General features: G+C 33.8%; 1 protein-coding gene across 1 annotated transcript in view; it reads left to right on the forward strand.

Annotated features, from left to right (window-relative positions):
• Positions 1-19,243, forward strand: part of LOC106876325 (calpain-7) — a 50,903-nt gene extending 31,660 nt beyond the window's left edge. The window contains exons 20-22 of the mRNA XM_014924826.2: positions 2,545-2,637; positions 8,578-8,741; positions 11,547-19,243. Coding sequence (XP_014780312.1) covers positions 2,545-2,637; positions 8,578-8,722 — 238 coding nt within the window. The 3' untranslated portion in view covers positions 8,723-8,741; positions 11,547-19,243. The remainder of the gene's footprint in view (positions 1-2,544; positions 2,638-8,577; positions 8,742-11,546) is intronic.
• The last annotated feature ends 2,075 nt before the right edge of the window (positions 19,244-21,318 follow it).

Raw genomic sequence — 21,318 nt, forward strand, 5'->3', positions numbered from 1 at the left:
TTTTGTTAACACTTTCATCCTCCACAAACAATCCCAAATTTTATTTAATTTGCTCTGCGGGAAGGACTGTTTCAACAAAGTCGCATATTGTCCTTGCCTCCGAAACACAGAGTAGATGAAACAGGGACAACTGGCAAAGGGGTATACTCTTTATGTTGCATGTCTCGTTTCTTTGTTGTTCGAAAATGTTCGTTTTCTATGTTTTTGTTTTTATGTTTTCGTTTCTCATTATGTTTACGTTTTTTGATGTACTGTACCCATATATGCATGTATGTATACATATAGATGTAGGTATGTACATATATGTATGGATATATGCATATATTTATATATTATTTATATTATTATATATGTATGTGTATATATATATATAAATGGTTACAATGATGAGTAGCTGCAGTGTATTTCATACATTTGCTTTTCACATTAGATTTAACCCAGCATTGTTTAACCCTTTAGCATTCAGATTATTCTGTTTATTGTAATGCATATTTATTCACATTGTTTTAAATTAATCATTTGTGGTTTCATAGCTTTAAGATTTTGATGATGTGATTGTGTTCTTTAGAATGACATTGTAGGGTACATGTAATAGGCCAGATCTGTCTAGTCTGAATGTAAAACATCTACAATATTTGGGCTGCATATGGCTGCTTAAATTGCTAATGGGTTAAGGAATGTCACTAATTGGTAAACATTAGTATCTAGCATATGTTGGCCATCAGGATCACGTGTGTGCACCTCCCCCCCACACATATATAAGCTAGTGTATCTACATGCATATATAGGTTATATAAGTTGATTCAGTTGAATATATTATTTCCTATATAAAGCACCTAGTTCATTGACTTTGTGCATTGTTGCTATTCGGAAACATTCACTGCAATAAAGCAACAGTAAACTCATTACAAATGTTATTGGTTCATCCTTGATTCAAATTGCAACAGGAACTATTTTTATTACAGTTAAGACAGGGATGAGTTTTTAGGCTTTTCTTTTATCTCTTATTTCCTGATGTTATATATTAGTAATTTATTATTCTTTATAGCAGGTTGTTTTTTTTTAGGAATTCCTAATTACTTTCCTTCTTAGTAAATAAGTGAAAAATTTATCATATATTTATATAGATTACTCCCAGAAATTCAATTTTGTTTCAACCAATGTTAAATTGGGATAGCCTCAGAGGCTAAATTATTCAACTTTTCATATTGGTAATACCATCAAATGTTTGTAACCATACTAAGTTCAATGATATTTAAATAAACATTCATTCTGTTACATTTATGAATTTGTTTTGCAAGATTCCTGATATGAAATTGTGTGTCGAAACAGATAATGTTATATTTCGGGATGGTCATATTTTTCTTTTCTTGCCAAATAAACACACGCACTATATATTCATTCTTTACTTGTTTATCATTGTTCTTATTTTACATCCATTGTCTTGAAATCTTTTTTCACACACCTGTAACCTCATTAGTCGCTTTCCATCCCTCATGTCTTCTTGAGGAGACATATGGGATGGAGAGTCTCTAAAGAGGTCTCTTGAGGAGACATGGGATGGAGAGTCGCTGAAGAGGTCACAGGTGTGTGATGAAAGATTTCCAGACAATGGACATAAAATAAGAACAATAATAAACAAGTGAAGAATGAATGTATAGTGTGTGTGTGTTTATTTGGCAAGAAAAAAATGGTCATCCTAAAATATATATTTATGCAGTTTTTTTCCTTCTGTACTTTTTTTCAAACAAGGATTAGACTAGCCTGTTTAATTACTATTTAACATATTGTTTTCACTCTGACTCCAAGGCAAAGTTATGATGAAAGGCATACTAGCCGTGGCCGTCCTGTCTTTTTGTATATCTAGAACTGCATTTCGAAATGTGTCCTTTTTTTTTAAGATGGTTAGGTGTGATGTGAAGGAGATTCATTTATTATTTCTAGCAAGCCAAACAACAGTGTAGAGGTTCCTTCTTACTATAGGAAAGGATAGTTTATTCAGAGTATATTTAATTAAATTGAAGGTTTACTTTTCCTAATTATATGACCTAATGGTTATGGTGTTGGACCCATATTGATTAGATCATCAGTTCCATTCTCAGACGTGGTGGCACATTGTGTCCTTGAGCAAGACACTTCATTTCATGTTGCTCCTGTAAACTCAGTTGAAAATAAAGTACTAGCAGCATTTGGGCTTAACCCTGCAATGGACCAACATCCCATTCAGTAGGGTGTTTTATATTCTCAGCTTAAATACCTTGAAAATCAGCAGTAGTTCCAGCCCCATGAGCTAGTAAGCTGATGGTAGATAAAATTTTTTATCACATTTTCTACTACTAATTACTCTAATGGGGAATCACACCAAACAGTTTATTTTGTTGTCTACATAATTTATAGCATTTGATAAAGCTTTATTTCTTGCACAAATTTCACTGGTATTTTCTTTTAAAATGTCTATTCATTATTTTTCTAATATGTGTATACTTGCATGACATCAACACTTATCATAACAATACAAAATACATATACATTTGAATTATTCAGGCAATATGCTGTTGGTTTTGAGATAATAGCAATCAGTGAAAATATTCCTAATGCCCCAGGAGCCTTCAAGCGGAAAACGTCTGGCGATTTTCGGTAAGTTTGTATTTTTCTATGTGTGTGTGTGAGACAGAGAGAGAGAGAGAGCACTTCATCAACATCATCATTTTAACATCTACATATCTGGCATCCATGCTGGTGACATGTAAAATGCACCAATTACACTGTTGGAGTGGTTTGCATTAGGAAGGGCATCCAACTGTAGAAACCATGCCAAATTAAATTGGAATCTGGTGCAGCTCTCCAGCTTACCAGTTTCAGTTAAACTGTCTAACCCATGCCAGCATGGAAAGCAGACACTGAATGATGATGACGACAACGGCGGCGGTGGCAACAACGACGACGACTTTTCATGGGTTAATTGAAACCTGTTTGAGGCAGATTTCCTACAAATGGACGCACTTCCTGTTCCCAACCTTTTCTTGTTTCTCAAGTAAGGTATTATTTTATTCCACCATTCATCACATAACAGCTGAATTACTGGGCCTTTGTTCACTGGTGAAAATCAACAGTGTCCCCATCATTTGCTTAGGTGGTGCTAATGATTATACATTCAATTGATATGGTCTTTGATTATTAAATTCATTGTCATAAATTTGATCTTTAAATGAAATTGTTATAAATTTGGTATTTAATTATTAAAGACATGAAATTGTCATAAATTTCATCTTGAACTCTATAGCATTCAGATTTACTCTGTAAAATGCAGTGCTTACTTATTCTCATTGTTTTGAATTAACCATGCAATCTTTTGTAGCTTTAAGATTTCAGTGATGTGACATTATAGGGCAGGCATCAAAGGCCAGATGTGATTGTTTATTTTATTTTCAGAATGACATTGTAGGGTAAATGTAAGATCTGGCCAGTTTGAATATAAAACAGGTAGAATATTTGGGCCAGATAGGGTCTCTTTAAACACTAAAGAGTTAAAGTCTTCAAAATGCAAAATGGCAGATGTCACCAGCATCTAGGCTATGCTGTTAATGATGCAGCTGTGTTGGGCAGAGCACATTTTCAAAATGGAGTATCATTGCTTACCCAAGATTGTACAATATTGTGAGCATTATCATCATCATATATATATCAGCTTCAGAATCTAAGCTGTGTATATATATATATATATATATATATATGTATATATATATATATATGTATGTATGTATATGTATTGCAATCATAAACTAGGTTAACACATTCATAGATAGCATAATTTGTGTATATGTACTCTTGACCGCTCAGATTTAAATAGACAATATATATATTATGCACAACACAGTATAAATCAGATGAACAATTTCTAATAATGTAAACAAAAATTTCTTACACTGGTCTAAGACCACATTTCTGAAGAGGAGGGTTGTGGTCAACTTAATTGGTACATATTTTATGAACTCTTGAAGGATGAAAGATAAAGTCACCTGGCACAATTTGAACTTAAGACATAGAAATACAAAACTAAATATTGTAAGGTATTTATTCTACCACCCAACTTCCTCTGCCATTCCACCTCTTCTACCACACTACCAGCCTTACTACATCAACGTTATTTAGCTTAGATTAATCTTGACTGATCAAAAGTATTCCAGCCCAAAATATCCCATCATTTTAGGATATCTAGGACATTATGCAGTATGGCATTCACTTTTTAAACATGCTATTTGAGAGCTGTGTGGCTGCTATTTCTAGCAGATCAAGTGATTACAAGGTGGCTCCCTCACTGGTTCATAAAAAAATTGATAAATATATTCATGGAAACTTGTGAAATTTTTCTTAGATATTTTTGTTTTCCTTAACTCATCACCAGCTGTGTGTTTCAAATATTTTCATTTATCAACTACCATATCTTTCATTCATTTTAAACCTCTTTCTCCATGCTAGCATGTATTAAATGAGTACATATCATTAAGGTGTTGTTTTACAGCCAGATGCCCTTCCTGTCACTAACCCCCTCCCTTTTTTTTTTTTCCAAGTAAAGTACTTTTGTATTTCACACATCTTTGAAAGCATACAGCTTGCAGACAATCAGTTGACAGAGAATTGTGAAGAATGCTTTCAGTGTCCAGCTCAATCACTAGCATAGCTGGGGGAGCAGTTCACCCATGCTACTGTAGGCAATATGTGTTTTTTAGTGGGGTCCAGGGGCGGCACACACTCAAGCTATGCTAGTGGGCTTAGTGCTATTTTGATGTGCACACAGAATGTAAACATTCATACAAATACATGCACACACATAACAAACACTCACACACATGCATGCATGCGCATGTGCAAGCATGGCTGTGTGGTTAAAGTTTTCTTCTCAACTATGTTGTTTTGGGTTCACCTCCACTGTGCAGCACCTTGGGCAAGTATTTTCTACTACAGCCTTGAGTCAACTAAAGCTTTGTGAGTTGAGTGGGTAGATGAGAGCTGAAAGAAGCCCATTGTGTGTGTGTGTGTGTGTGCACGTGAATATGTGTCTAAGTGTTTATTTACATATTCTATGAATACTGCAAGCTACAAGTGGTGATACTGTTTGAATTTCTTCTCTGTGTGTATATATATATCATCATCATCATCGTTTAGCATCTGTCTTCCATGCTAGCGTGGGTGGGACGGTTTCATAAGAGCCAGCCAGGCAGAGGCCTGCACCAGGCTACAATCTGATTTGGTAAGGTTTCTTCAGCTGGATGCCCTTCCTAACGCCAACCACTCCAAGAGTGTAGTTGGTGCTTTGGGAAAGTGTAGTGGGTGCTTTGGGAGAGTGTAGTGGGTGCTTTGGGAGAGTGTAGTGGGTGCTTTGGGAGAGTGTAGTGGGTGCTTTGGGAGAGTGTAGTGGGCGCTTTTTTATGTGCCACCAGCACAGCAGCCAGTCAGGTGGTACTGACATCAACCACACTCAAATGGTGCTTTTTACATGCCACCAGTACGGATGTTAGTTAGGCAGCACTGGCGTCTACCACACTTGAATGGTACTTTTTATGTGCCACCAGCATGGGTGCCAGTCAAGCGGCACTGGCATTGGTCATGCTCAAATGGTGCTTTTTACATGCCATTCAGCAGCACTGGCATCAGCCACAACTACGATTTCACTTGGTTCAACAGGTTTTCACAAGCTTGGCTTATTGCCCGATGATTGAAGGGTACTTTTAAATGGGCCAGTTATATGACACTGGCATCGGCCACAGCTACGATCTCACTTGGTTTGCTGGGTCTTCTCTGACACTTTGACATGGGTTTTGTTCAACAATTGCTTTCAATTGTTCATTGTCAAGACTGCATGACCGTCCTCTACCTTCTTCATTGTCAAGGCTCTCATCACCACTATGGAATTTCTGAAACCAACTTCGTACTGTGCAATCACTTGTGGACCCCTCTCCCCATACTCTTTTGATTGTGCTCAAGCTTGAACTCATGCAGAAAAGTAAGCGAAGGTCCTTTTTTGTCATGTTTGTAATTAAGAGCACCTATGCTTCATGAATGTTTTCAGTCTGAAATACGTAGAAAATTATTAAAAAGCATACATCAGTTATTAAGTATGTCAAAATTCACCTAAAATATAATTAAAATACTATGATAAAATTGCGTTTCAAAACAATACTTAGAGCAGCTATTATTTTCGGAACAACCTAATAATTTGATAATCAAACTACAAAACTTTTGTTTTACATTATTGTAGTGTACAATTGGGGGTGTGGATTGGCAGGGAGGATAGCTGATGGCTACAAGGTATGAAAGTACACTTAAATTCATTGGAAGTGATAACCCATTCCCACTTTGCTCTGAATATCACCTTATATATTTTTTTTTTGTATCTATTTTTTTCCATTTTGTTGAATTAAACCTCTTACCTGTTAGGTGATACAGCAAGGGGAAAAAAAGTGTTTTGTTTCCCATGCAGTAGTGGGAAAAGATTTTTGGTTTAATCACATTTATTCTCAGTGCTAAATTTAAACCTTTGTTTTTAGTTTTAATTAAATCTTTTTCCTTTTTTTTATGTTTTGCTTATTTGTCCAAAGCACTGAATTATCTAGATATACAAGCTCTAGATATGCATTTTTCTAGGGTTTCACATTTTTTTGGCAAAGTGAAAGAAAGAGTTAAAAACAAAATATCAAAATATTATTAATATACATCAGAACTCAGAACTTCACTAAATATATATGGGATTGTCCAAAGGTGATGGGAAGAAGCCCAATGAACTTAATTTATGCCTTTCGATGAAAGATAGCTTTCATTTTATATGGAATGCCATTGTTAGCAATGTCATCATGCTCTATCATATGTTCTAAATGCCACAAGATAGTTTTAAGCTACTGCAACCACAGCTAAGCAGACTAAGACATAGAAATAACAAAATCCGTTGGTAAATTACATTTTCAGTCTATATATATCAAAATATATCTGGATATAGTTGGACCTGCTGACAAGGAAGGAAGTTTTTGACTGTGTTAGCATCTTGTCTCATTGAAGTATTAGATAATGCTCATATGGGTACTTGGTTATTCTGATACTTAAGCCTTGCACTTATCTGGTGTGTGGTTAAGAAGCTTACTTCCCAATTGCGTGGTCTTGGGTTCAGTCGCACTGCAAAGCACCTTGGGCAAGTGTCTTCTACTATAGTTTCAGGCCCACTGAAGCCTTGTGAGTGGATTTAGAAGAGGGAAACTGAAAACAGCTCATCATATACAACACACACATATATATAAAAATATGTGAGAAAGAAAATGAAATTCATGAGACTCTTTATTCACTACAATCATTTTGAACCATCATGCAACAGTACTTACCACATTGTTGATGCCATTAGATAACCAAATACTGTGAACCAGCTTTAAACAGCATTCTGCAAGGTGTATACCCGAATGTAAAATTATTTCACACATACATGAAGATGAGGAGAAGGATGAAGAATGCCGTGTGAGTTTTAGGTGATGTGTACCAGAGGGAGGGATGCATGAGTCTTTATTTTGTGTATTTACTGATTTTTTTTCTTTATTACTTTTATAAATTGCATTCTTTTTTCATGATAAAAAAATATACTTATAAATTGAAAGATAGATACAAGAAATATACTTGTAGTGAAACTACCGTCCCTTACATACTATTAAAACTGAAGACTGGGAAAAAGCTAAACAGTACTTTCAGTTAAACAGAAACAAGGTCTTTGGAACTACAGCTGATAAAACAGATTGGGTGTCAAGCCTAATGAGTTTGTATCTCATTAACCATGTTGTTTCCATTATGTCACTTAGTTTGTTCCACTTAACTGTATTGTGAATACAAGAACCTATCATAAAAGAAAGAACTTTTTGTTTCTCTTTCACTTTATGACTTCTCGTTTTATATCCCTCCTTCTTGATCACTCTGTATACATTATGCTGTGTCCAATTTTCTCTGTGGAAATAAGATATTGTTGTCTAACACATCTTAATCTGTCATCCTTATAAATTCTAATCATGTGATTTAAAGCCTTCATCATCATCATCATCATTGTTTAACATTCGTTTTACATGCTGGCACAGATTGGACAGTTTGACAGGAGTTGGCCAGCTGGAGAGTTGCCCAAGCTCCATTTGTCTGTTTGGCTTGGCCCTACTTTGTGAGTGGATTTGGTAGACAGAAACTGAAAGAAGCCTGCTGTATGTGTGGGGGGGGGGCATATATGTGTATGTTTTTGTCTCTTCATCTTGACATTATGTGATTTGCTGTAAATGAGTTTCAGTGTCAAACAAGCAGTGTCATTCATTTTCAGTATTCTGTGATAGCATGTCTGGTCTAAGGGGAAATATTACCTTGCTTAGAATCAGGTGAGGGTTGGCAACAGGAAGGGCATCCAGCTGTAGAAAATCTACTTCAAATAAACTCCATCCAACCCATGTAAACATGGGGAAGTGGTCATTAAATGAAAAATTATTACCAGTGTAATGTTTCTAAAACAAGCTACCACAAAAAAATATTACATTCACTTTTTTCTTTCTTTTTTTTTTCCTTCAGGCCTGGATATTGTGTACTGCAGCTGGACAACATCTCTGGTGGAATATATAACCTTATGCCGTGTACATTTCATCCAGAGAAAGAGGGACCATTCTTTTTAGAAGTTAGCAGTTCCTCTTCTATTTCAGTTGCAAAACTTCAGTGAAAAACGATGCAATATCCAGGTATTTCTTAATTTACCAAATAAATATCAAATTAGGCTTCAGATTAGACCATACACTTGTGTTTCATAATTGTTTATTTATTATTTTTCATTCTGGAATGTACATAATAGAATCAGTAATATTGAATATACAACACATTTTTTCTTAGAAATTGAAATAATTTCTTTCAATAGAAAGTTATGTTCATATTAGATTTTTTTAAATTCATATTTGAAAGGTGAAAAGAAAAATTTATTTTCTTTTATTCTACCTTTATGCAAATTACAGAACATCAATTCTATTTAGCAGCAAGTGTCTTCACTTATATGCTTCAGGCTGACCAATTCCTTATGTGTAGAGTTGTTTCATGGGAACTGTATAGAAGCCTATTGTGTGTGTGTTTATATTTTGCTCAAACTATATCATTTTTTGCATGACATAATTTGAACAAAAATAATTGATGTTATAAGGATAGAAGTATTGATTAATGAAAATAATAGGAAGTCACTGATTAAGGTTAAGATAATGGATGACCAACTCTAATATTAGCCGCAATTCGGATTGCTAAAGTTAATGGTTGAACACTAATACTTATGATTTCAATTAAAGGGAGGAAAGGAATTAAGAATGTGGGTGTTCTTTAAATCTCCCTTTTGCCCTGTGCTTTGTAAAGACAAGCAGAATAAAAGTCTCTTACTTGAAGAACAGAGCATCACCAAAACTTCTTGCTCTCATTTATAAGATTCCTTGTATGACTGTCTCTATGACTTGTTTGATAATCTTTAACTAGTCAGTATTGAGCTACTTATTAGCAAGTAGTGAATGACTAGAAATACATGAAATTGTAACCACTGTTGGTTAAATTGTGGTATTTTCATTCAAAGGCCTCAGAATTCAATGGATCCTAAAAATATAGACATTATAATACTTGTGTTTAAAGTTAGATTTAAGTTAGGATATTGCTTTCAGGTTTTGGGCACAAGGCCAGCAAGTTCAGGGAATGGGTAGTCCATTATGGTGACATTAGTATTCAGCTGGTACTTCTTTTATTGACTCTGAAAGGATGAAAGGCAAACTCAGCCTTGGTGGAATTTGAACTCAGAACCTAAAGACAGATGAAATAACGCAAAGCATTTTGCCTGGCATGCTAACAATTCTGCCAGCTTGGCACCTTAATTTAACTAAGGATATTGATGACCAATTAGGAACATCAGAAGATAATAGCTGTTTGTATATGTGTGTGTGTGTATTTATGTGTGCAGTCTCTACATTAGTAGAATAATTGTATTTGAAAGGGTCAGATGCTTTCCAAGGATAATGACTTCTATGAATGAAATCAAGAAAGAAGGCTCTTTGTGGCTATGCAGCAAATGACCTCTTCATGCTTCATAATTACAGAGTTAGGCGGTTCTGGCAACAACCACGCTCAAAATGGTGTATTTTACATGCCACCCGCACAAGAGCCAGTCCAACGGCACTGGCAACGATCAATTGTAGAATTAACTCTAATGATAATTTTCATGAACTAAATTTTGATACTTTAATTAAAAGTAATTCCAATTTTGATAAGACAGTTAATCTAGTAGTAATATTAATTATACTACTGATAATAATCCTGCCTTAAAACCTACTACTGAGAGACAGATTAGTACTAATTCTTTTAACCATGAGTACCACATATAAGTGAATAAATACCTTTGAATTTCAAAAACAAAATTATCTGTCCTTTAGAAAATCATTGTTTAAGGAAGAATATAGTGTATCAATGTAAGGTAAAAACAGGGGATCATACATATTATTACATAGGTTCATCTGCTACTATTTGGAAATCTACATTTCATAATCTCATTCATTTAAGTTTAGAATAATTCTATGAATATTAGTAAATGCATTTGGAATTTAAAAGATAGGGACATTAAGTATGATTTAAAGTGGTCCATTATTAGTTATGCGCCATCATACAATACTGATAATTTTAAATGTGATCTTTGCTTTGAGGAAATGTATGATATAATTACTTCTAAATTAACATTATTGAATTATAAAGGTAATTTTACATTGAAATGCTCTTATAAATATAGGAAAGCATTTAAATATTTCAATTCTGAATAATCCATCAATTAATTATAATTGCTTCTCATATAATACAACATGCATATAATATAATATGTATAATTGTTTAGCATATTTAATAAATAGATAACTAATTGTTATGACATAGAATTTCTGTTTCTAATTTCATGTTTTTTCTTATTCTTTCATTATCTATTGACATCATCAAAAGTTAAATACTAAACTGGCTTTTGTTTAAAATATATTTCTTCTTAGCGTTCTTTTTGTATAGTTCATCTACTACAGATATTTCCTTAGTTCATTTTGAATTTAACCAATTTTGGATTGCTTTGATAATTTTATGTTAACACATATTTTTGGATATATTAATTTGGTTGATATTTTCTATATCTAAATATACTGACACAACAGAAATGGTCGTCAATATTATATGGTGTAATCATTGGTGATATGATTTTCTACACGCAGGCACGCACGCACACACACACACACACACATACACTGGAACTCTCTAGCAATCTGAAGTCGCCTTAGTCTAAATCTTTATTCCATTCAAAAACAGCTATGGTTGAGAAAATAGTTCCCTTACTCATCAGTATTTTAAGCAGCTTTAATTATTTTAAAAACTTAAATAACTAAACAATAATATTTTATTTTCTTCAATTTAAAGTGGTTTTCCCCAACAGACTAAACATATGCTTTTGACTTTTTTTGTTTTGTTTTGTATAATTTATTTTCTATATATTTTTTCAGATTCATATCACACATTGTTTTGACACTGCCAGATGAATGTGAAAACCTGAAAATTGATATTTTGACAGCTTAATTTAAGTCTCATGCTCCACAATTTTTACTGTAGGACTAAGATATTTAAGTTAACATTTCAAAGTTTGTTTATTTCTTTCAAAATTTTAAGTGAAGTACATATATCCTAGCATAATCTAGTCATTCAGCTATCAGAAAATTTAAGAGAGGCATAAATTTTGTTGCACTGGGTAAACAAAGATTTCATATTACAGTTAGATATAAGTGTATTTTCAGGTTTCTTTTTAATATTTTGGCTGTGAACAATGCTAACAAACAATTAGCTTTGGCAGAAAAATGGGAACTTGTTTTGAAAACTGAAGCTGGATATTTTATGATTTGTTATTATGTAAAGCTTAAAATTTTAATTGTGAAACATTTCTATATTTAAAATTTGTTTCTTTTTTTTTTCATTTTACATTTAAGAGATTCTCAGTTTGTGGGGTTTTTTTTTATTATTTTTCTTTATACAACACCAAACTAAAAATGTTTGGTTTTGTTTAAAATAATTTATCCTGAATCTCTTCACCATTTGACATTCAAATTATGTCATTATTTTTGTTATCATTTTTAACATTTAAAGAACAAAACGACCTCTTCATGCTTTAAAATTACAGAACTAAATAAAATACTAAAATAAAAAATTTAAAAAACCATTAAAATATTGTTTTTTTTAAACTTATCATTTGCATTGAAAAATAGTGTGATTTGTACTTCAATTAAATTTCTGTTGCTATTTTATTAATGAAAGCTACTAACTCTCCTTATAAATTTTATAATTAATCTTTTAATTAAGTTTTGGCCTTTTTCTTTCCATCTACATGTTTTTTTCTTTTTCTTATCAGAATAAAAACTGTAGGAAGTTTTTAACCCTTTAGCATTCAGATTACACAGTAAAATGTAATGTTTATTTTTTCATGTTCATTTAGAATTAATTGTGCATTATCTTGTAGCTTTGAGATTTTGATGATGCAATTGTTTAATTCTAGAATGGCATTGTAGGGTAGGTGTGAGTGGCTGGATCTGACCAGTTTGAACATAAAACAGGTAGTATACTTGGGCCTAATATGGTTAGTTTAACTGCTAATGGGTTATCTATGCCTTTGATATGTGGGAGAAGGGGAAGACAATAAGACTATCTGCTGTCTAATATTTTGTTAGCATGTTGAACTAGACATGTTTACAAGGTAGAATTACTGTCCTCCTTTACTTTATGTCATATTTTTAAAATAATTGTTCTCTTTATCAGGCTTTATTAGTAGCAACCACTAAATCTATATCTAGTAATATATGAATTACTGTACAACTGAGGAGAAAAGTGATGAAAGAAATAATCATTATCTTCATCATTTATATATTCACTTTTGTAGTACCTGCCTGTAATCCTACTGCACTAAGACGTGCTTATGTATTCATAGTTTATATAGGATACACTCTATTGAATTACTATCTATCTACTTCTTTTTCTGCTATCAAGCATGGTCATATCTAAAATGTCATTAGTGCCCTGTTTTCTTTCCTGCTAACAAAAACTTTTGTCTTTGATAGATTTACTTTGAAGTTTCTCAATTCTAGGCTTTGCTTCCATGTTTGGAATTTCTTCTCTAAATTTTCAACAGATTCAGCTATGAGAACTAGGTCATTGGCGTACAAGAGTTCCTATGGGTGACTGGTCTTAAATACGTCTGTTATGACCTGGAGAACTTCAATAAAAATGGCTGAAAGTTTAACCCTGACAGATATCTACCTGCTTATTAAATTCCTTGTAAACTCATTGCTAACACTAACCTTGCTGATTGCATTTCTGTACACAGCTTGCATGGCTGTTAGAAACCATTTATCAAAAGCTAGTTTTCTTAGTGACCATTAGACTACAAAACATAGTACCCTGTCTAAGATATTCTCCAAGTCAACAAATGCTGGATATAGTTTCTTGATGTTATCTAAGAATTTTTCCTGTGATCTCTCCAGGAAGAGAACACCATTGGTACCCTGTCCTGGTACAAACCCAAACCGTATCTCACTGATGCTAACTCTCTTTCTAATCAGTTATGCTACAATACTTTTTGTTACTTTACAACTTGGCCCATCGCTCTGATGTTCTAGAAAGAAACAACCAACTATAGAGGCATAAACTCTATGCCTCTATGTATCAGATAATAAGGATACTGTTATGCCACATCTTTGTGCTACTTGATTGACTATGTGAGTGACTAGCAGGAGGCATGCTTCTCTGGATAGATTCAGTTTCTCAGTGATTACTCTTGATAGTCCAGCTGCTTTTGTTGCCTTCATATTCTTGTGCTTTTGACCCATATTGCTGCCAATTTCAGTAATTGGTCCCTTTCTTGGGTCTATCTGCAGTAGTACTTCATACAAAAATGAAAGAAATATTCAGGAACCAAAGAAAAATTCAACTGCACAAATTATTATTCTCCTATATGTGTGGTTAAGAAGCCTGCTTCCTAACCACATGATCTCAGGTGCAGCCCCACTGCATTGCACCTTAAACAAGTTTTTTACTGTAGCCCTAGGCTGACTCAAGCCTTGTAAGTTGATATGGTAGATGGAAACTGAAAGGAGCCTGTTATGTGTGGGTTACCCTTATATTGACACCACGTGATGACTGGAAATGAGTATCACCATTATAGAAGTGATGTTATTCATTTCAAATCCTCCATGGAAAGGTGTCTGGCTATGGAAAATATCTTGATTATAAACAGGTGAGGGTTGGGGACAGGAAAAGTATCCATTGTAGAAAACCTGCCGCAAAATATTCTGTCTGTTTGACCCATGCAAGCATAGAAAAGTGGACATTAAATGATGAGGTTCATATATATATATATATATATATCTTGCATGTTTGTATTCGTGTCATGTGATGATTATAAATGAGTATCATCATCATACAAGCGATGTTATTTGTTTCCTGTCTTCCATGGTAAAATATTAATTTGCTTAGAAACAGATGTGGGTTGGTGGCAAGAGTATCCAGTCATAGAAAATCTGCCTCAACAAATTCTGTCTGACCTATACAAGCATAAGAAAGTGGATATTAAATGTTTATTATTGTTATCTAAAGGTAGCGAGTTGGCAGAATCGTTAACACGGTGAACAAAATGCTTTGTGACATTTCATTCGTCTTCATTTCGCCAAGGTCATCCTTTCAGAGTCAATAAAATAAGTACTAGTTGAACACAGGGGTCATTGTAATCAACTTAGCCCCCTCCTCTAAAATTTCAAACCCTGAAAGGATTATTATTATCTACATATTTTGTAGTCAAAATTATTATCACTTTTATTGGAGAAATTAATGTTTATATGTAAATGACTGAACAAGTTTAATGAATTATTCTTTAACCCTTTTGATACCAATCCACCTGAAGCTGCCCTTGGTTTTATGATACAAATCTTTAGTTTCAAAGTAATCTACATTAAAAATCTCCCACCTAAATTTCATGTTTTATGTTCCAAAACACCAGTTTAATAATGACAGTTATTTCAGTAAATTTTACTTTTTAAAATTAATTCAAATGAAGTTAATCTGCAAGAATCACACTTAGAACATAAAGAGACAACTAAATACTGCCAAGCCTTCATGTCTGGGGCACTATTGATTCTGCCATTATCTTCTTTAATAATCAATAAAAATTTGAAGTAAAGTGTGTGGTTTGAGGTTCAGTCTCACCATGCAGTACCTTTGGAAAGTGTCTCCTGCTAAAGCCCAAAGCTGACAAATGCCTTGTGAGAGAATTTGGTAAACAGAAACTGTAGGAAACCTGTGGTGTATAGAAATGTATGTATTACCTGTGGGAACTCCTCTGTGCTTGTGACCTTGTTCTTATCACTGAATCTTCAAAAGAATTAGAACAGAAACCCCAGGAGTGGAAGCAGAACCTAGAATCAAAGGGCCTTAAAGTCAACTTACCAAAGACCAAAGTTCCAGTAAGCTAATACCATCAGAAAAATTACCATGTTCAGTATGAAGAAAAACTACAGACAGAAATTCCATCCAGTGTACCTAATGCAAACTTATGGACCCATAAGAAGTGCAGTGGAATCACTGGAAGATTAACAGAGACAGTAGATTCTATTTACAGCACATGCACTGGAACAATTTCAGAAAGCTCTAACAAAAGATCTCCCTGTTGGAGTGAAAGATAGATTGTATGATACTTGTTTATGCACAACAATGCTACATGTAGTGAAACATGGGTTGTGAACGCAGAGAACATGCAAAGACTAGAAAGAAATGAAGCTAGCATGGTCTGCTGGATGTGTGACATTAGTGTGCAAGTATGACAAAGTAAAGATTTGTTGAGAAAAATTGGGCATAAGATACATCAGATGTAGTGTGCAAGAAAGAAGACTATTGGTATGGTCATGTGATGTATATGGATGAAGATAGCTGCATAAAGAAGTGCTGATCACTAAATGTGGATGAAACTCGTAGTAGAAAGAGACCCAGGAAGACTTGAGACAGTGGCAAATACTGACCTCAGGTTCTTGAATCTCACAGCAGATGACAAAGGATTGAGAGGATTAGCAAATTACTATGCTCAAGAAGACTGTCCATCTCAACAAAATATGAGTTCCCAAGAGCATATCATTAATATCTTTGCCTTGCACCTAATCCTTCATAACTCATCTTCCTAACACCCATTCCTCCATCACCCTTCTAACTATAGCACTATTATTTATATGAAAACAGAACTGCTCATATTCCATCCCCCTTTTGTGATACCAGTTATCCTTCTGCTTGGAACCACTTTCTTATCACCCATTCCACATTCTCCCATATCATCCCTTAACACTTTATTTCACCTTTGAACACCTGCTCATATCCGTCATCGACACCTTAGGACAGAAAATCATTTTACACCTGCAAAGATATGATCTCAGAGTCACATATAAACCTAGGAAAGATTTACTTATCACTGATACTCTCTCTCTGTAGCATATATAAAGGAACATGATGATTCTCTGTGTGATGAATTGCTGAATGATAATGTTATCAGCTCATTTCCAATGTCTCCAAAACTGGAACAGGTTCAGACAGCAACCAGTCAAAGTGTTAGTTTAACAACACTAAGTGACATTGTGCTAAATGGTTGACCAAAATCAAGAAATCAATATTCACCAACAGTGAAACCATATTGGGACATCTATGATGAAATAGCATATCACAACTGATTGTTTTTCAATAGTAAAAGGATAATCATCTCTGATTTGCTCAGAAGTGAAACAATGAACAAGATTCACCAGTCACATCAAAGCATTATAAGAAGTAAGCAGTGCCAAAGATGTACTGTTTTAGCCTGGCATGAGTTCACAAATTCAGGTAGCAGTTGGAAAGTGTACCATGTGTGCCAAATTCAGAACAGACAACACTTAAGAAACATTACTGCCCCATGAGATACTAGAATGTCCTTGGTCAAAGGTTGATATTGATTTATTCTCAATCAGTGATGATGATATCTTGTTATTGTTGACTTTTACTCTATATTTTCTGAGTAATGCAATTTTACAGTTATAAACAAGCTGGAATCAATCTTTGCTAGACATGGAACACCACATATTCTGATTTCAGATAATGCTTCACAATTATCTTCTGAAGAATTTTGAAAAGTTGCCAAAACCTGGCTTTTCACCATATCACATCCAGTTTACAATTCCCACAATTGAATGGATAAACTGAGATTGTTGTGAAAGCTTTGAAATCACTGATATAAAAATGTAGAGAGGAAAACAAAGGTCCCTACCTGGCAGTATTAGACTTAAGAAATACTCCAATAGACAAGGTTAATAAAGCATCTACATAACTCATTATGAGTTGGTTGAGAACATTTTGTGCATCATGTAGAAAATCTTTACCTTCGTGTAGAAAATCTATTGGATGTTCAGGATAAACATGCTGAGTGCCAAAGGCTGATGAAGAAATATTATGACCAGCACACAGGAACGTTGCTTACATTGTTAGAACCTGGTGATCATGTGTAAGTACAAGTAAATGACAAACTATGGATACCAACAACTATCAAAGACAAAAGGGATAAGCTCATACTGGTCAAAATAATGCCATAAGAACATGAAGGTAGTCTACCCCTGTGATTGTTCATATATGAAATAATCTGTCCTACATATTAAGATAGGAGATGTAATGTATTGAGTTATTTCTCTTCAATTCTAAGATTATTTGTTACTTAGTGTTTTATTTAACCAATCATATTTTAAAATATTCAGTGCAAATCAGTTTCTGATAATGGCTTCCTGATTAATAAACCACTAGTAAAGTTTCCTTTTATTTTATCCAGTTATCTATGTCATTATAACACAACATAACTTTCTCTCTGTTACTTTGTCTGTCTCTATGTGATTTAGACTGGTGACGGCAATTTGCATACTTGTAATAACAAAGTGAATTGACTATCTGTTGCTCTATACTAATAAAACACAAACATGCAGAAAAGCCTGTCTGTAGATATACAAGAAATATGAAAAACTAAGTATAAATTGTATAAAAATAATTTTTGTTGTCACTTTGAAGAGGAATTATTTTCAATGCTTGCTTTTCTTTGTACAAGCACAAAAAACAAAATTAGATAACCAATCAGCAAACAGCTTTTATGAAAAATATAAAACTGTTATAACCACCATGAAGAGCTACCCAAATGCATGATGTGTGAGACACAAACAAGTTGTTAAGAATCTACACAAGAATATAATGTGTATCAGGTTCACCTTTTAGAAGACACATACTGAAGAATGACTGAGATCAAGGGAAAAAAAGCTTAATTTTAATTTTTCTTCATCTCCAGGATGCAGACCTCTTCCATTTTAAGTGGTACTATAATTTAAAGTAGCCAAACAGTACATGTTCTTCCAAAATAGGATATTAATAAAATAAAGTTTGAATGAAATGTGTTACCGGAAATGCCTGTTTGCAAAGTTAATAAAGTTAATGTGCCACAGAAAATAGTGTTCTATGTTATTCTGTCAAAGGTTGGTTTTTTAACTCCAGCACTTTCACGCATGGTGAGAGCACTGGGGTTAAAAGAGAAAAATTAACATGCTTGAGATAGAAAACTGCCAGGAAATAAGATACATTAAATTAATTTTTTGTCTTGCAATTTAAGATAGGTGAAGTGTGATTGGATAAACAGTCAATTCTGCTTCTACTTCTTTTGTTAAGTTTACTGGTAAGAGTAGCAAAGTTGCAACCATTTTATCAAAGTGAGGTAAAAAGCATGAAGAGAGAGATTCTTTGAGTTCTACTTTGTATATCCAAAATGGCTGCCAGAATACTGTTCTACCATTCGCTGCTCTCGTATGAGGAGCATAAAGGATTGCTACAGAACTTTTTTCCTTTTTCTGTTTCTTCTGTGTAAATGATCCATCTTCCTGATTGTAAAATTCATATGATGTAAATAAAACATCATTTGTGTCCTTTCTATATATAAAGACATTAACACTTTAGCAACTGATTGTCACAAACCAACATATCTTATTTAAAGAATGTCACTTCTTTTCCATATATAAAGTAAATTTGCTTTGCAACTTCTGTTTATACTAGACTTCCGAGTCTTCCTTTGCAAATATAATTGGCTTGTTCAATCGTTGTTTAATAAATACATATTTTTATCTAATATTCTTCTTGAGTTATACATTTTTCTGTTTTCCATTTTATCTATCAAAAGGCAGGAATTTGCTAAACCAGTCTTTCAAATCTCAGCATCAGCATTTCTTAAAAGAATTTTAACAATCAAAATAATTAATATACTGTATATGAATATTGCTATCAACATGCATGCATCCATCCATGCATACATGCATGCATACATACATGCATGCATACATACATACATACATCATCATCATCATCATCATTTAGCATCCACTGTCCATGCTGGCATGGGTTGGACGGTTTGACCAGGGCTGGCAAAGTTGGAAGGCTGCACTAGACTCCAGTCTGATATGGTATGGTTTTCTATGGCTGGATGCCCTTCCTAATACGAACCACTCCAAGAGTGTAATGGGTGCTTTTATGTGCCACCGGCACGGGTGCCATTTGCATGACACTGTTATCTGCCCATGACTGCGATTTTGCTCAGCTTGATGGGTCTTCTTCTCAAGCACGGCATAATACCAAAGGTCTCGGTTGTTGCTTCTGTGAGACCCAACGCTTGACAGGAACCCGGCCACTTTGCTTCCTTTACCTATAAATGAATAATCCCTTCCTTGTGAATTTGTGCAGGATTTAAAAATAAATGTCATGATTGTGTCTGTAGATTGGAGAATGACAGCTAGGTGGGGGCTTGTGCCCCTGGGGTCAGGGCAATCCTGGATCTGTGATGTTCCTTGATTGATCTTATTTGAAGGTTCTCCTGTATCAGGAGGACTGTGTCATGTGTTTACGTATTCTGCACACTGTATATACTTTTATCTTGTTTCTTTCTTTTCTCACCACTTCATCTTTTATGCAAACCCCCACACAAACTGTAAACTATCCTTGTAATGTTTCTTTTATTCTTTCTTTATGTTTCAGCCCTAAGGTTGTGGTCATGCTGGAGCACCACCACTATATATATATATATATATATATATATATATATATAGTGGTTAGTATTGTCTGGCTACTATTTGCTTAATAATAACAAATAGCCAATAATAACAAGTGTTGCAAAAAAAAAAATTTAATTTGTAGAAAAAACACCCATCAGTGGTCAGCTATGAAGGGCTGTTGCTCTTACGTGACAATACAATACCACATATTGTCTAAGTCATTCAGGATAAGATTATTGCTGTAAATATGAAAGTTTTGCCTCATCCTCCTTACTCTCCTGATCCTTCTCCAGCTATCATCCTTTCTGATCATTGTAGCATTATTTAGAGGGAAGACAATATATTAATTGTGAAGAGGTTAAAAATTATATTGAGTGTTTCTTTGCTTCAAAACCTCAAGAATTTTATACCTGAGAGATGAACAATTTGTCAAATAGATGGGATTACGTTATCAATAATGAGAGGAAATATATCTAATGAGAGAATATACATCTACGAGAGGAAATATATCAATTAAGACCAAAGAAGCATTTGTTTCTTTCTCATCTTCAAATGTATCAGTACTTTGTTTCTAACTTAATAGATTATGAATGTAAATGTATTAGTATGTATGTAAATATGCCTGAGATTTAAACAAGTGACTTACAGTTTTCTTAGCATGCATTTCAGATTACAAGTAAGTTCATCACCATCAATTCACTCCAAGTTCACTCCAAGGAAAGTGTACCCAGAAAATATATCTATAGTATCTCACCATTAATAGTTAAAAAGTATTTTATTGCAAAAAAAAAAAAAAAAAAAAAAAAGAAAACGGTGAATTAATGACAGTGAACTTTTCCCACGGTAAATTGATGATAGTGAACTTACTGGACATGTGCATTTCATGAAATAAAACATACTTCAAAATTGATCAAAACATAAACAAGATTCAAGCTGTTTTATAAATATGAATGTTTTTAAAAATTACCTGGAACTATAGAAGGAAATTTGGTTGAGTCTACTAAAATATTGTTAACATGATAGTTGTTTCTAGGGTGGTGAACTGCCAGAACCATTAGCAAACCAGGCAAAATGCTTAGCTGCATTTTATCCATCTTTATGTTTTGAGTTCAAATGCCACTGAGGTCAACTTTGCCTTCCATTCTTTGGTGTTGATAAA

This window comes from Octopus bimaculoides, chromosome 1, assembly GCF_001194135.2.
Source record: "Octopus bimaculoides isolate UCB-OBI-ISO-001 chromosome 1, ASM119413v2, whole genome shotgun sequence".
Taxonomy (NCBI): Eukaryota; Metazoa; Mollusca; class Cephalopoda; order Octopoda; family Octopodidae; genus Octopus; species Octopus bimaculoides.